This window comes from Myiozetetes cayanensis, unplaced genomic scaffold (assembly GCF_022539395.1).
Source record: "Myiozetetes cayanensis isolate MyiCay16 unplaced genomic scaffold, myiCay2020 scf152, whole genome shotgun sequence".
Lineage (NCBI taxonomy): Eukaryota > Metazoa > Chordata > Aves > Passeriformes > Tyrannidae > Myiozetetes > Myiozetetes cayanensis.
In genome coordinates, this window is record NW_026087182.1 from 5,184 (window position 1) to 18,859 (window position 13,676).

General features: G+C 40.0%; 1 protein-coding gene across 1 annotated transcript; it reads right to left on the bottom strand.

Moving 5' to 3' along the window:
• Nucleotides 1-816: 816 nt before the first annotated feature.
• Nucleotides 817-11,947, bottom strand: LOC126637601 (ceramide transfer protein-like). The gene is made up of 3 exons (XM_050310974.1): nt 11,459-11,947; nt 9,364-9,498; nt 817-1,020 (listed from the first exon to the last, which is right to left on the bottom strand). The coding sequence occupies exons 1-3, from the start codon at nt 11,552-11,554 to the stop codon at nt 817-819; spliced, it is 435 nt and encodes a 144-aa protein (XP_050166931.1). The 5' UTR covers nt 11,555-11,947.
• Between the last annotated feature and the right edge of the window lie 1,729 nt (nt 11,948-13,676).

The window sequence follows — 13,676 nt, forward strand, 5'->3', positions numbered from 1 at the left end:
TGACTGTGGTTAGAATTGCACCAAAGGGCACAAACTGAACTGTTTACTTTTTTTCCTTTGCTTGTTTATTGGTTTGTTTTGAAGGGGATTATTTGTGGGTATAAGAGTATTGTTTGGTTGTTTTGTTTTCTTTTGTTATTTCTGCCAATACACACATACCTTTTAATAAAGGGCTGTTATTTTTCCTTTTCCATAATTTGTTTTCCTTCAATCGGAGCCTCTAATCTTGGATTTATAATTGCTTAGAGGGGGGAGTTTGAGTCTTTTCTCATAACTCATCCTCAGTAAAACATCTGTGTCTCATTTAAACTGGGACAATATTTTAAAAATATCTGATCTTCATGCCTTTTAGGTAAAATGAAAGTAACAGAGTTCATCAGAAGAGATAAGGTACATATCAGGAAAACTGAATGAAAATGCTGATGAACAATAGGGTCTTAAAAGACAAGGAGACAAAAGCCAGTAATCAGATACAGTTAAAGCAACCAAGATATCAGAGACATGAGCCTAAAAACCAAATGATAACCTAGGAGAATGGACTCTATCTAAGACTAACAAGTTTAACATCTGTGACATCTAGATAAGAACCAATTCAATAGTCAGTGAGAGAGGATAACCAAAACAATTAAAAAGTCACTCAAACGTAATACAAGCTTTTTCTTTTTCAAGCTAGAGAGTTCAAGAAAGGTTCAGTTGTTAGCTCCTAGTTCTCTAAACTCTTGTATAAGAAGGATAAGCAAATCAATTCCTTTGGAACATATTTAACACACTGCTTCAATCTTGCAACTTTTATCTGTCAGAAATACCTTGAGTACTTTAATGACTGTACATTGGAAGCTTACAACTCTCTACAAGCACCACTAGATCTAATGAGGTAGAAAGGAAATCAGAAAAAACACATACCTTATGTTGTTCTATTGCATCTACCCACTGTTGTCTGTGGTCTGGGTCCTGAGCTCGGAGGTACCAAACACTATCATTTACACTAATATCAAATCTGCATTCATCAAAGTCATGAGGCTGTGAAAGAATGTAAAATTAGCTAAAATTATCATCATGATCAACAATATCTCACACTCTAGAAATATTACAATTAAAAAAAATTAGTGTACACAGCCAGGAAAATACTTTTTTTTTTTTAAAGTTATTGCTATCAAAATTGATTTTAGATGGAAGGAACATGTACATCGTAGTAAAAGTACCAGGATAGAGCGATAAAAGCAGACTATATCAAAATGACAAGGAAGGCTGCAGATCTTCACTAAAGGAAGCTGTGGCACCCTCTGCCTCAACTACCTTAACTAAGACAGGACTGTCAGATAATTGGGAGCAACATGCAATCCCTTCCCATATGACCACTCAAATGCATCTAACTTTCAGTTCACATGCCTCAAATAGTAAAATGCTTTTAATAGCATTACAGTGAAGCTGATAAGGAAAGTACAAAGGAACAAAACAACGATCTATTCTGCCCTGTGACACTGTCAGTTCAAAGTTACTCCCTAGCTAACATCCAACACATAAAAACATTTTTGTTCCCCTTTATTGAAAACTATTCTTAACAAAACATAACATAGGTACAGTTGAACACCTTTTTGAATATGAATACAAAGAAATGTTACACATAGAAGCACACAGGAACATAACTGGCTCTAAGGTTAAGGCAAACAATGCAATCTGAAAGACCATAAATATTGATTCCTGATGCCAAAGACAAGACTACACCTTTTAATATCCTTTACAATATAAGAACTTCTCTGGGAATACATTCATCTTGCAGACAACTAAAGCACTGTGGATCACTTGTGAAACACTCCACAAAAGAAAACCTATAAGCAAATCTCATTTGTTGTGTTATGCACAACAGTTCAGTGTCAGTAAGAATTATTTTCTAAGGATCTGAAAATCAGAAGCTACTTACATATAACAGACAATCTATCTTGTTTAAATATACTAGAGGAAGAAAAGTACAACAGAAGCCAACTAGCAAATAAAAAATGAGCTAGGAAGAGTTCAACAAAAGTACTTGAAGTTTAATTTTTTTTTTAATAGCTTCACTTATTTGGTCAGGCATCTTAACCTAAGTTGAATTTAAAGAAATTTAAATTTCCCACAAAAAAAAAAAAATTAAAAAAAATCCAGCAACCATGAAAGCTAACAATCAAGTGAATCAACTGCATCTACCAATTCCCTTTACACCTTAATTCAACCTCATCCTCCCCACAAAATAGCTCCCTCAGCACAGCAAGGCCATCAGTGCCAGGGCAAAGCACAGAGCCATTATTTGTACTACCATGTTCCCAAACTCAGCAGAATAAAGCTGAGTGCAACTGAAAAACTCTGTGTCCCGCACAGGAGCTTGCCACTTAATAGCTACCATAGCTATATCACACTTAGTATAAAACTGTCATTGTCTCAAGCTCCACATTGGGCACTGAAAAGGACTGTGGTACTTTGGTGGGTTGACCCTGGCTGGATGCCAGGTGGCAACCAAAGGCAGTCTGTCAATCCCCCTACTCAACTGGACAGGGGGTGCACACCCACCACTGAAGGATGACCATGTGTCAGAGACTGAAACAGTTAATGATTTACACATTCTAAGATCACCAAAAGACTTCTGAAAACTGAAAAGAAGCAGCTACTCACCCAGCAAAGCCCACCCCACACACACATTCCTTGCCCAATACTGTTAAAGGATAAGTGGGTGCCATTGTCCAGCTATCCTGGGTGCAGATGCCTGCCTGAGGAAGGGAAGAGGCTAAGAGGCAAGTCCTGCAAGGCAGAAAAATCCCTTTTAACATGCCAATGTCCTCCCTTTACTTGAACTCAGCACATCTAGCCTGGGCTATACATCTCAAATGTTAGACCATGATGGACGATTGATGTTGGTACAATAGGCAGCTACAACTGTCTTTGGAGATGTCAGAGGTTCGTGGCATGGCTCATGACACTATCCATTGTAAAACTTCCCACCCCAGGAAGGTACAAGGCGTTCCCACCTGAGTTGGAAGTGTATCACTCATAAGTTCTTTGAGTTTTGAGAGGGGCTTCCCCCAGCCCCAACGGATCAAGACCACCATTTCAACTAACAGACATGGAAGCTGCAACTACCATGTTTCATTGCTGGATCCCGTGAGCGGTGACTATATATATCTTTCCACCTTTATCCTTTCTTTCCCTTTCTCTCCCTTATGCATTTCCTTAAGTGTTTTCTTTATGCTCTAATGATTCCTATATTGCTATACATGACTTAATATTGCTATGTTTTAATAGTGTCATATTGCTATGTTCTAATGTTGCTTTATTGCTATAGATGCTTTAATATTGCTGTATTGCTATAGAATAACAGCACCCAAAACAGCAACGTACTTGTTTACCTTTTGAAACAAAATTGTTCCAAAATAAACTCTACATATATATGTTTACAAACACCAATTATTCAGTGCCACTCTAATCCACCCCAAGGGATTTATTAATAAGAACTTGAGTTACCCTCCCCTTTCTGGGGAAGGTCACACCACCATGACAAACCAACCTTTGTTTAGCAACAAGCTGTTTTTTTGAGCCAGATAAGGGAAAAGGTTGATAAGAAGCAAATTCCGTGGAGTAGGATTATGCTTTTTATCATGCCAATGTCCTCCCTTCCACAAATGGTTCTGGTGTAAAACTCCCCATACCCCACCTCCTTCCCCCAAAGGTATCAGAACACTCAGGCACAGGCCTGAAGGTTTTCATCCCTACTGATAAGGCATAACTGGCTCAACTACACCAGCATGAGAAACTGTGGTCATGTTTTAGAAGGGGTCATAAACCATCAAAGACCCCCAAAGTGCCCCCAGACTCATTTCTGGGGCCTTCCACCAGAGAACTGCACGATACACAGTGTTACATCAGACAGTGTAAAACTCCCTCCCAGAGGAGGTACCTGGGCATTCCCACCTGAACATATATTAACACATTGAACTCTTCATTTCGCGGGCTTCCCCCACCCCCATCAAGACTGTGACCATCACTTCAACCAACAGACATCTAAATTGCAACAATCAAGTCTCATTGCTGGATCCACAGGTGGTGATATCTTTTCTCTATCTACTCTTATCCTTTCTTTCTCTTCCTTATATATTTTCTTAAGTGATATTTTTTATACTTTTATATTGTTATAGATAATCAAAACGGCTACATACCTCCTTTCCATTGCAACCAAATTGTTCTCAAATAAACCTGCCATATATACACACACACACATACATATATATAAACACCGGTCCATTCAGTGTCACCCTAATCTGCCCTAAGGGATCTATTATTAACAAGAACCTCAGTTATCCTGCCTCAGGGGCAAGTCATAACAGGGGTGACATATGAACAAACTGTATCCACTAACAATAAATAAATCTTAGGAAGATTCATAGAAATTAGGATCGAGCAAGAATAATAATTGCAAATATCACAGAAAAATTTGCTGAGGTATATAACCATAGCTTTAACACCAAATGTAAACACTGGAATTATTTAAGAATTGGTATAGCATCTATAAGAAATGTTCCACAGCATGAAAATGCTCAGATACAACCCATGGACAGGAATTACAATCCTGAAGTAGATGTCTAATCATGAACACTGTTAAAACTTAATTCTTTTAATTAAAAGAAATCAAGTGGAAGAATATTCTAATCGATAAAAAAAAACCTGACAGAAGAACTGTTGGATTACAGTCCTAATTTTTAAGCATATAGTAACATACATATAAAGGGGAAGCCATAGGAGGAGTAGCTGAGGTCACTTGGTTTGCTCAGCCTGGAGAAAAGGATACTGAGGGGAGATCTCATAGCCATCTACAGCTTCCCCACAAGGGAAAGTGGAAGGGCACACACCCATCTCTTCTCTCTGGTGACCAGTGACAGGATCTGAGAGAATGAAATGTCAGGGAGGTTTAGGTTGGATACTAAGAAAAGGTTCTTCTCCCAGATGGTGGCTGGGCACTGGAACAGGCTCCCCAGGGAAGTGGTCACAGCACCAAGCATGACAGGGTTCAAGAAATGTTTGGACAACACTCTCAGGCACATGGTGTGATTCTTAGGGCTGTCTGTCCTGTGCAGGGCCAGGAGTTGGATTTCCTTGTGGGTCCCTTCCAACTCAGGATATTCTATTATATGATTATATTAGAGTACTAGAGCTGAATACTTCAGCAATATTAAGTAATGCAAAAATATTTGGTTATTTAATACTTTAATAAATTACTGATTTTCTTCCTCCACATCATGTTCATATTATGACAAAGAACTCCATAATGATTAACAGTCTCACTTCAGCTGATCTGAATGTGTACTTTTCCACTTCTGAGTTAATTTCCTCAATACATACTAAGAAATCTTCCATTTCTCCACCCAGCCAAATAATTGCATTTTACTTGCCAAGGATATTAGTACTCCATAGTATTTTGATAAATACAGGACAACATTCTGACATTTTCACTTTGAATATCAACCCATCCACTGCTGGTTCAGATAACTCAAATACCATAATATTCATATACAAATTTGTAGAGTATGTGAATGCTAAAAATAATTGTCCAGAAGAATCCACATTTCAAACAGTTTCTGCCTGTCTCACCAACAGCAGCCCCTTCTCATTAACTCCTAGGCATCAACTCTTTCTCTCCCTCATTTTTCTATTGCTCTTTGGCATTTTCCTCTCCAGAATACAATCACCTCAGGCCTTTCACTTGAATAAGCATTCCTGACCACACTTGTACACACTAGTACACACTGTAGTGTTTTTTTGGATGTACTGTCTACAGTCTCCATTCAGATTTCTCTCCCATTTAGCCAAGATTTTCTACCAATCTGGATGTAACTATTTGATTATTTAAGGGAAGCATCAAAGCCTAAAAGCATAAGTACCTTGTGTCCTAAGTAAACCCCTATCTAGTTAGGGCTTGTATTCTTAGTTTACTAAAGTCATCTTTTTAGTAGCAATTAAGGCTGAGGAAGTACTTTATCAAGGTACAGAAAATTAATTATTCCATTAAATGCTCTCATATTAAAACCTAGTTTTCCAACCTCAGACAATTGGAAACAATACTTCCCCATGCAATTAGCAATTATTACAAATTTACTGCTATGGTATTTCTGCCCAGGGTATGGATTTATAGCTTAGTTTTTTTAATAAAACCTTTCACCCAACTGCAGCAGTAATCTAGCTTGTTCTATTAGTCTAGTTTGGACACAAATCTGTGCATATATCAACTTTTTAATAATACCCATAATTCCTTCTCATCCCTTGACCACATGGCAGAACTTGAGTTCAAGCCTCCCTTCTGTAATAAACTGGTTAAACACCTTTGAGGTTTTTAGCCAGATAATGAAAACCACAACGCAGCGTCATGTATTCTTTCATTGTCTTCATTCATAACTTAATTTACATGGCTAGTTCTTGACAGTTCATTACTTAATGTAATCCAGTGAGTATACAATATTCATCCTTTAGTCCTCTATTCTAGAGAAATCAGCTTTTCTTGGTCCCACTGGTTAATACAGCAAGTAGCCCAACCAGACCCCATGTTTTCCATTTAATTAAAGACTATTGTCACAGGAATCTGTTTGAGAGATATGACATGATAATTCTACACTTAAAATACCTAAAATAGTTACTCTAATGAGCTAATTTAACAAGTCTTCCTCTCAATTTAAGAGGGGAGAGACAACTGTCATTTTATAAAATATCACTGAGAATTACCTATCAATCTCTGCCCAATGCGATAGGAATGATAAAACAAGATCAGAAAGGACTGTAGCTTTCCAAATGCAGCATTCACGTCTTTTAACTTTATGATTTATCATTAGGCTTATCTTCATTACTGGAAGTACAGTAAGACTACACAATGAGAGCAGTTTTCCAAATTTATGCTTATACATCAGTGAAACATGGACATTCTATACTACTAATAGTATTAATTAAACAGAGAAAATCATTACATCCCCCATCAAAGACAAACATGCATACCTAATCTGAGCACCTATAAAAAAGTTTCATGAGAAACCAGTCCCACCCTCTCCTACAAGGAAACATTACCATCAACACCATTTCATATCACTCATATCCTACTTTGTACTTAAGGAAAACTTCCTTCAATACAGAAGGTTAGGAAATAGGTAGTTACTATGCCTGACTGGATTAGCAAGATCAAGGAAAACTATACTTACAGTATAGCGAAAGACTGCTGACAAATATTCAAGATTAAAATTCCAACTACATCAGATCGGTGCTACTGCACATTAAGTCAGTAAGAAACCCAACTTCTCTACCAAAGTAATCACAAGACATACAGTAACAAATAAGTTCTACTGATAGTAAAAGTAGTTTTTCATTATCATCTCAACATTTTATCAACTACTGGTATTCTCCTATGCATTTAAATACATGCTAGTAAGTTTATATTAAGACATTACAAGGACATGAAAATAAAGATTAACTATGTATCACGGGAACAATAAACAATTATCTTTGAGCATAATTCATTTTCTATTATTGAAAACATAGGTTTAAAAAACAACTATTCAATTTGCTACCAAACTATCAATCCAGAAGCATTCATTCTGAAAAAGTAAATTTCTGTATCCTAGAGACACATGAAATGATCTAATAGCATTCCTGAACCTCTAATACTTACACAGCAATCACTAACTGCAACTAGAAATAATTAACAGGAGTTCACCAGGTTTCAGATATGCTGTATCAAGCTACAAGCAATTAAACTGTCAAATACCAGCCACCATGCATGATTCAGAATGAAAATGGAACAACTAAAATATCAGAATAATTTTGAGAAATATGCTGGTTTTTTATTCTTTCTCAATGTACTCAAGAATCTCGAGAACTGGGGGGAAAGGCGGTGAGTCAACAATCAACACCAAGTTACCAGATCCAATAAGTGCCAGATACAAGGGAGGAAAAAAAGCTATCTGCAAGAAGTTTCAGTGTTACTTCTTAGTCAAAAGACAAGAAGCTCACAAATTTCCCTTCACAAAGTGCAATATACCAAAACAATATCAGCATCACTATATTCTCCACCATCAGAACTGGAATTCAAGCTGCTGAGATGTACTCTACAGCACATTTCCAGACATCCCTCGGCCTACATCTCTTTGTCACCACCTTCCTGTCTCTGCCTGATTGGTATATTAAGCCTCTTATTAGTGAATGAGACACCTTTTTGGAAGTCCTGATCAGAGACTGGTACCTCTACAGACTGCCAGAAGTACACTTAAACAAGCACTTCTAGATGCTGTTGCTGTGCACCATAAATTCCTGGAAAAGTCAAATCTTGAGCAAGTTTTAAAAGTTTAAGCAGTTTTAAAAAGAGTTCTAAAAGAAATTGGGTAATCTGTTTTAATTTTCAGATGACTGTAATATCTGTCAGACAGTTAAATGTAAAGACCTGTTTTTTCTTCACAACCTTTTTTTCCAAAATACATACAGTTGATGTAATCAATCCAGTCTTTTTTTTACCAAATCAAGATGTGTTTGAAAAAAAAAAATTAAGTTGAATATTAGTAAAGAAAAGGAAGCTTATTTGTTACCTTCAGTTTGAAAGCAAAATATTTGGTGGAATAAGAACATAAATATTAAGATTTAACACTACTGCTCTAGGAAGTTATGTACTACACAGAAGTCCAGTATTCTCCCCCCCCCCCATCAAATAACTGGACTATTTAACAGTAACACAAAAAAGTTACAGTGTGCTTTTTTGCAAGCATTAGTAATAATCAATACATATCATAATTCTGAAAGCTACAAAAATGTTTTTCTTTATCTTCTAAGGCAAATTCATTTTTATAAGATTTCACTTATATGTAGGCTCTTTATTCTTACCAGTGTAATACTGGATCTTTTAGCATTAGGTAGAAACAGCATCCCACTTTAGAGGAAATACATAGAACATTTTCTTTCACAAATTTTGTAGAGAGTCATGTTCAGAAAGTACAGTCAAAGAAATACTACCCTCTCTTTCTAGTGCAAAGTGTAAAGACTGATGGATGCTGTTGCTTTTGGGAAGTTGGTCCAGGGTCTTAGGCTGACCCTTGGGAAAATTCCACCTCTTCCAGAAGCAAACCATATCCCTACTCAAAGAAGCCTCTAAGATAACAGATATGAAAAGCTGCTTATTACAATCTCAAATAAAGCCAGCTTGTTTTCTTATTAGTAACTTCTTTCCCTGACTCCACTGTGTTGCACTAATATCACTAATATTAAACAAGCTAAAAGAATTTTTCATACCCATACTTGCTTTCACCAGATGTTAGCCTACAAATATGTAACACCTCAAAACATATAACATGTCAATATTGAAATTGCACTTACTGTAATCACAGCCTTGCTCAGACAGATAGAGCCTCTGCAGCCATATTCAGTTTCATCTTCAGACTTGTAATAACTGAGTGTGTTGCTTTTCAGAACTACCCATCGATCCTGCCACCCATGAATGTAATTGGTCCACTGTAAAAAAAAATCCAAAGATCAGCTAATAGAAAAGTAACAATAAACAGTTTGGTTCATATTTCTCAGGGTTCAAGAAGGACACTTCCACATCGAAGTTCCTTCTTTATATTCACCTTAAAATGGTAAGCAGGAAATACAATGGAAAAAAAAAAAAAACACACTGGAGTTCTTAAACATTTAAAGAGACCTGCAAAATACACTTCTAATAAGATTCTCTTACCAAATTACTCCGTTTCTTTCAAAGCTTCTTTCTTTACCAAAGGGCAGAACTGAAACACTAGTACATACACAGAGAACTGTAGCCTACTTTTATTGATTTAAAATGTAATTATGCACAATAAGTTATTAAAAATAAATATTCCTTTAGTAGAAACCTTGGTATGCTACCATTTCATTCTAATTAGCTTGTCTAAAGTACTCCTGAGGCATCAACGAGCAAAAGGTAAACATCCTTCAAGCATATTCACTGCAACAGGTTTCACCATACTTGACCATTCATATTACATTCAGTGTTCTCGTAGCAAAGGCAGCATCAGCTACACCCAGCACAATCATCCAAAAATGTTTGCACGCACTTAAGCTACAGAATGTCAGAAGCCATGGTTTCACCTGCTACACCAGTAAAAAACAGCACTAAGACTTATTAGATTATAAGATTTTACAGATAAGAGCCAATGGTCTTCTTTTCTCCTAACCATTGCTCCCATCTCCAGGCTTAGAAACATTTTCAAGCCTGAAGGAGTTCACAGAGTCCCTCACAAAAAAACAGAGTACTAACCCCATTACAGCTCTTCTCAGCATCCAGCACCTACTTATGATCTCAGTATTCCATGATCTGTGCCTTCTACACAGGTCTGTGTCTAGCTTTATTGGAAAGGAAAGCAATTCAAAACATAGTGCTTTCATTCTAAAGATATTTCAGCATTATTCTGAAAGTAATTATTGTTTAAAAAAAATATCTGCTTTCAAACTTAGTAATTCAATATTCAGCTTTAAAACACTCCTAGTTTCCCAGTATCATCCAACACATACTTGCAAGTCATTTCACTTTCAGTAATAAGAGAGCAAAAAGTTATGTTTATTTTTAAAGAGGGAGAAAAACTTTAATGCAATTTTTTTTTTCTATTCCTCGCCACCGCCCATATCTCTCACACCAGAGGTATTTTATTGCCCTGTTTTGATACTTGGACTAAAGGTTGTGCCGCTCATGTGTTGGGGCCTGCTCCTGGGAAGTGACCACGAGCAGCGCCTGCTTTCAGGAGCTCCCGGGCAAGGGAGTATGACGTCGCGGCTGCAGACCGCACCCGGGCCCGACGTCAGCTTCGGTCAGAAGCCAGAGGAGTGGGGGAGACACCTCCACGCGCTCACTTGGCCGCCCCCTCGCGGGCCTCTCTCCGGAAGCTCACGCCAGGCAGCCAGGGGACTCCATTCAGGGGCAGAGGGAGGCAGGGACTGCCGGGCGCCAACACCTCCCCCAGCCGCGGCTGAAGCCGCACCCGCGACTCTTCCTCGAGAAACTGCTTCCTCACGCCGCCTCTCGAGGGTTGCGAGGGGTGAGGAAAGATGGACAGGCACTGCGCAGATCCGGGGGACAAGTACGTGAGCGCCCCCCCGCCTCAATCCAACGGGGATGTAGTGGTACCTCCGGCTGATGGAGGGGGCACAGGCGGTTTGCGCCGGACGCCGAAGCGGCTGCCTAGCAGGCTCCGCGCCATCAGGTGGCGGCCGCCTGGGCCATGACGGCGCCTCCCACGCCCCCCACCAGGCCCCTCCACAGGCGCCAGGGGAGGCAGGAGCTTTAGCCTGTTCATCCGGAGCAGCGGGGTGGAGAGGAAACAGGCAGCCGGGGCTAATAGCCCTCGGCCAGCTGCGGGAGGGGGGACTGTAGTGCAACGCGGAAACGGAAAGCGAGAGGCCATCAGGCACAGGCTGCGGGGAGAAAAAAAAGGCAGCTTACCTTGCTGAGTACCCCACAGAGCTCAACAGGCAGCCCGGGCTCTGTCTCGGGGTCCTCCTCGGAGCCAGAGGAATTCCAACTCTGATTGTCCGACATAGCCGAGCAGGGAAGAGCCAAGTGACCCCCGCCCACAGCAGCCTCAGCCTCCTCCTGCTGAAGGGATGGGAGCAGTGGGCTCTACCTGAGCAACACCGCTCCGCACCCGCAGTACCACCAGCGACCGGCCGAGGCACGCAAGCTTGGGCTTCCCCCTCACTATAGTTCCACCGCCCCTACTCGCATCAAGAACCACAACACAGAAAGGGGCGAGAAGAGACGAGCACGCGTCTGCCTGACGAGCACAACGACCACCACGATCTTACGCAAGGTAAGTGCTCTGTGCCACTATTTATTAGCTCCACCCCTTGCCTTTCCTCCCAGGTCCCCTAGCCGGGCCGCGCGGCGCCTGCCGGGAATTGTAATCTTCTTTCTTGCAGCAGTAAAGCTGGTTGCAATTGGCTCTCGGAGACGTAGTCTGATGCAGCGGCTGTCTCTCTCCTGTCGGCGGATGGTCGCCATCTTGGTTTCGCCGTTTCTGTGGAACTAGTGGTGGATTTCGCCTTCGTAACCCGATGAGGTGGGGATCTCTATTTCTTCTGCCGCCGGGCGAGGGCAGTGGTACTGCTTAGGGCGATGTTTGCTTGCTTTTTTTGGGGGGTGAGGACCCTTTCTTTAATAAGGTGAAGCGTTTCTCCCGCCCTGCTCACCTTCTAGAATGAGAGAAAGAGTATTGCCGTCCCTATGTTAAGCTATCAGGACTTGGGGGGTGAGCGGCAAACCTTTCTGCCTGGAGGAATTATGACTCTCTTAAGACAGGACCATAGTTACAAGCTGGGTAGTGATAAGGGATGATCAAAATATAAAGCAATAACACAAGATTGTAGCCTTAGTTGCTTACTAGAGCTAATTCTTAGATAGAATTAGAATAGGGCCTTGCTTGCCTATACTAACAGAATATGGTTAATTTTATAACGAGGACTCTAGCAGGAATAGAAAACCTTGGAGTTTTGGTAAGGAGCTTTGAGGCTTAAAAGGAGGAACCTTGAAGGTTGATAGACTCCTAGAGATATTAACAGTTCTGAGTTAATTGGACAGTGCAGCTCAGCAGTTCTATGCAAAGGTGAAAAGTTTAGAGCTGAGGAAGACTTCTTACTTCATCCAAAAGACCCTCAAAAGAAGACCCCCAAGGGGCATTCCAAGGCAGAGTTATAGAAGTGGTGTATGTTAATGATTTCTCCTCCCACTTTTCTGGAATTTGCTGACACAGCTAATGCATATGTAACACAAATAATGTATATGTAATACAACTAATGCATATGTAACAATATATCACATAGAAGGAGCTAAACAAAGGCAATAGGTGTGCATACTTGGGCAGAGATATCCCCTATGCACCCAGCGCTGTAAATAAACATACCTGCTTCAATACTCTTGGGAGTTTTGGAGTTTGTTTTTGCAAGTCAGTAGAGCTGCAGAGGTCACACCTCCTTGTGGTCCCGCTGGAATGCCTTCATGGTAATCAAGTTGACCTCTGCCCCAGTGAGACAGTGTTATAGTTACTTCTTCCCTATCATCTGGCTTCACTAACAATAATCCTGGATGATGTGGAATCCCTGAGATGCAGCATCCCACTTGACAAGGTGCACACGGTGTTCAAGTTGAGATGAGAATTGCCCAGAACACCAGAACATTCAAGAGTCTTGTTTTTTTTCTATCAGTTGGCCAAGCGGACAACTTGGCATTCCAAGCCATGATCACGGTGAAAGACATCTTGGTTTGAGGGATCTTATTAAAATAGATCTCCGCTATTCCCAGTTAATGGAACTGTTTAATCTTTGGTTGGTCTCTAATATCATCCCAGACATGGTGAAAGGCTGTGGACCATCATATTATCACCCTGATTGCAAGCATATATGATAATATCGATACATATATTGACCCAAGGAATGAGCAGTCAGATCCCATCAGGATTCGTATTGGGAATTGGTGATTCAATATCTCTGATTCTATTTAACCTAACTGTGGACCCTCTACTGTGGAAACTTGAAGAGGAGAGATGCGATTACCAACATTGTGTGAAAAATTTAATATCCGTGACCTTTGCAGATGACCTTGTTTTGTTGAGTGGATTGTGAGAGGGAATGAAGAGAAATATTGAAATCTTAGAGGCTTTTTGTGA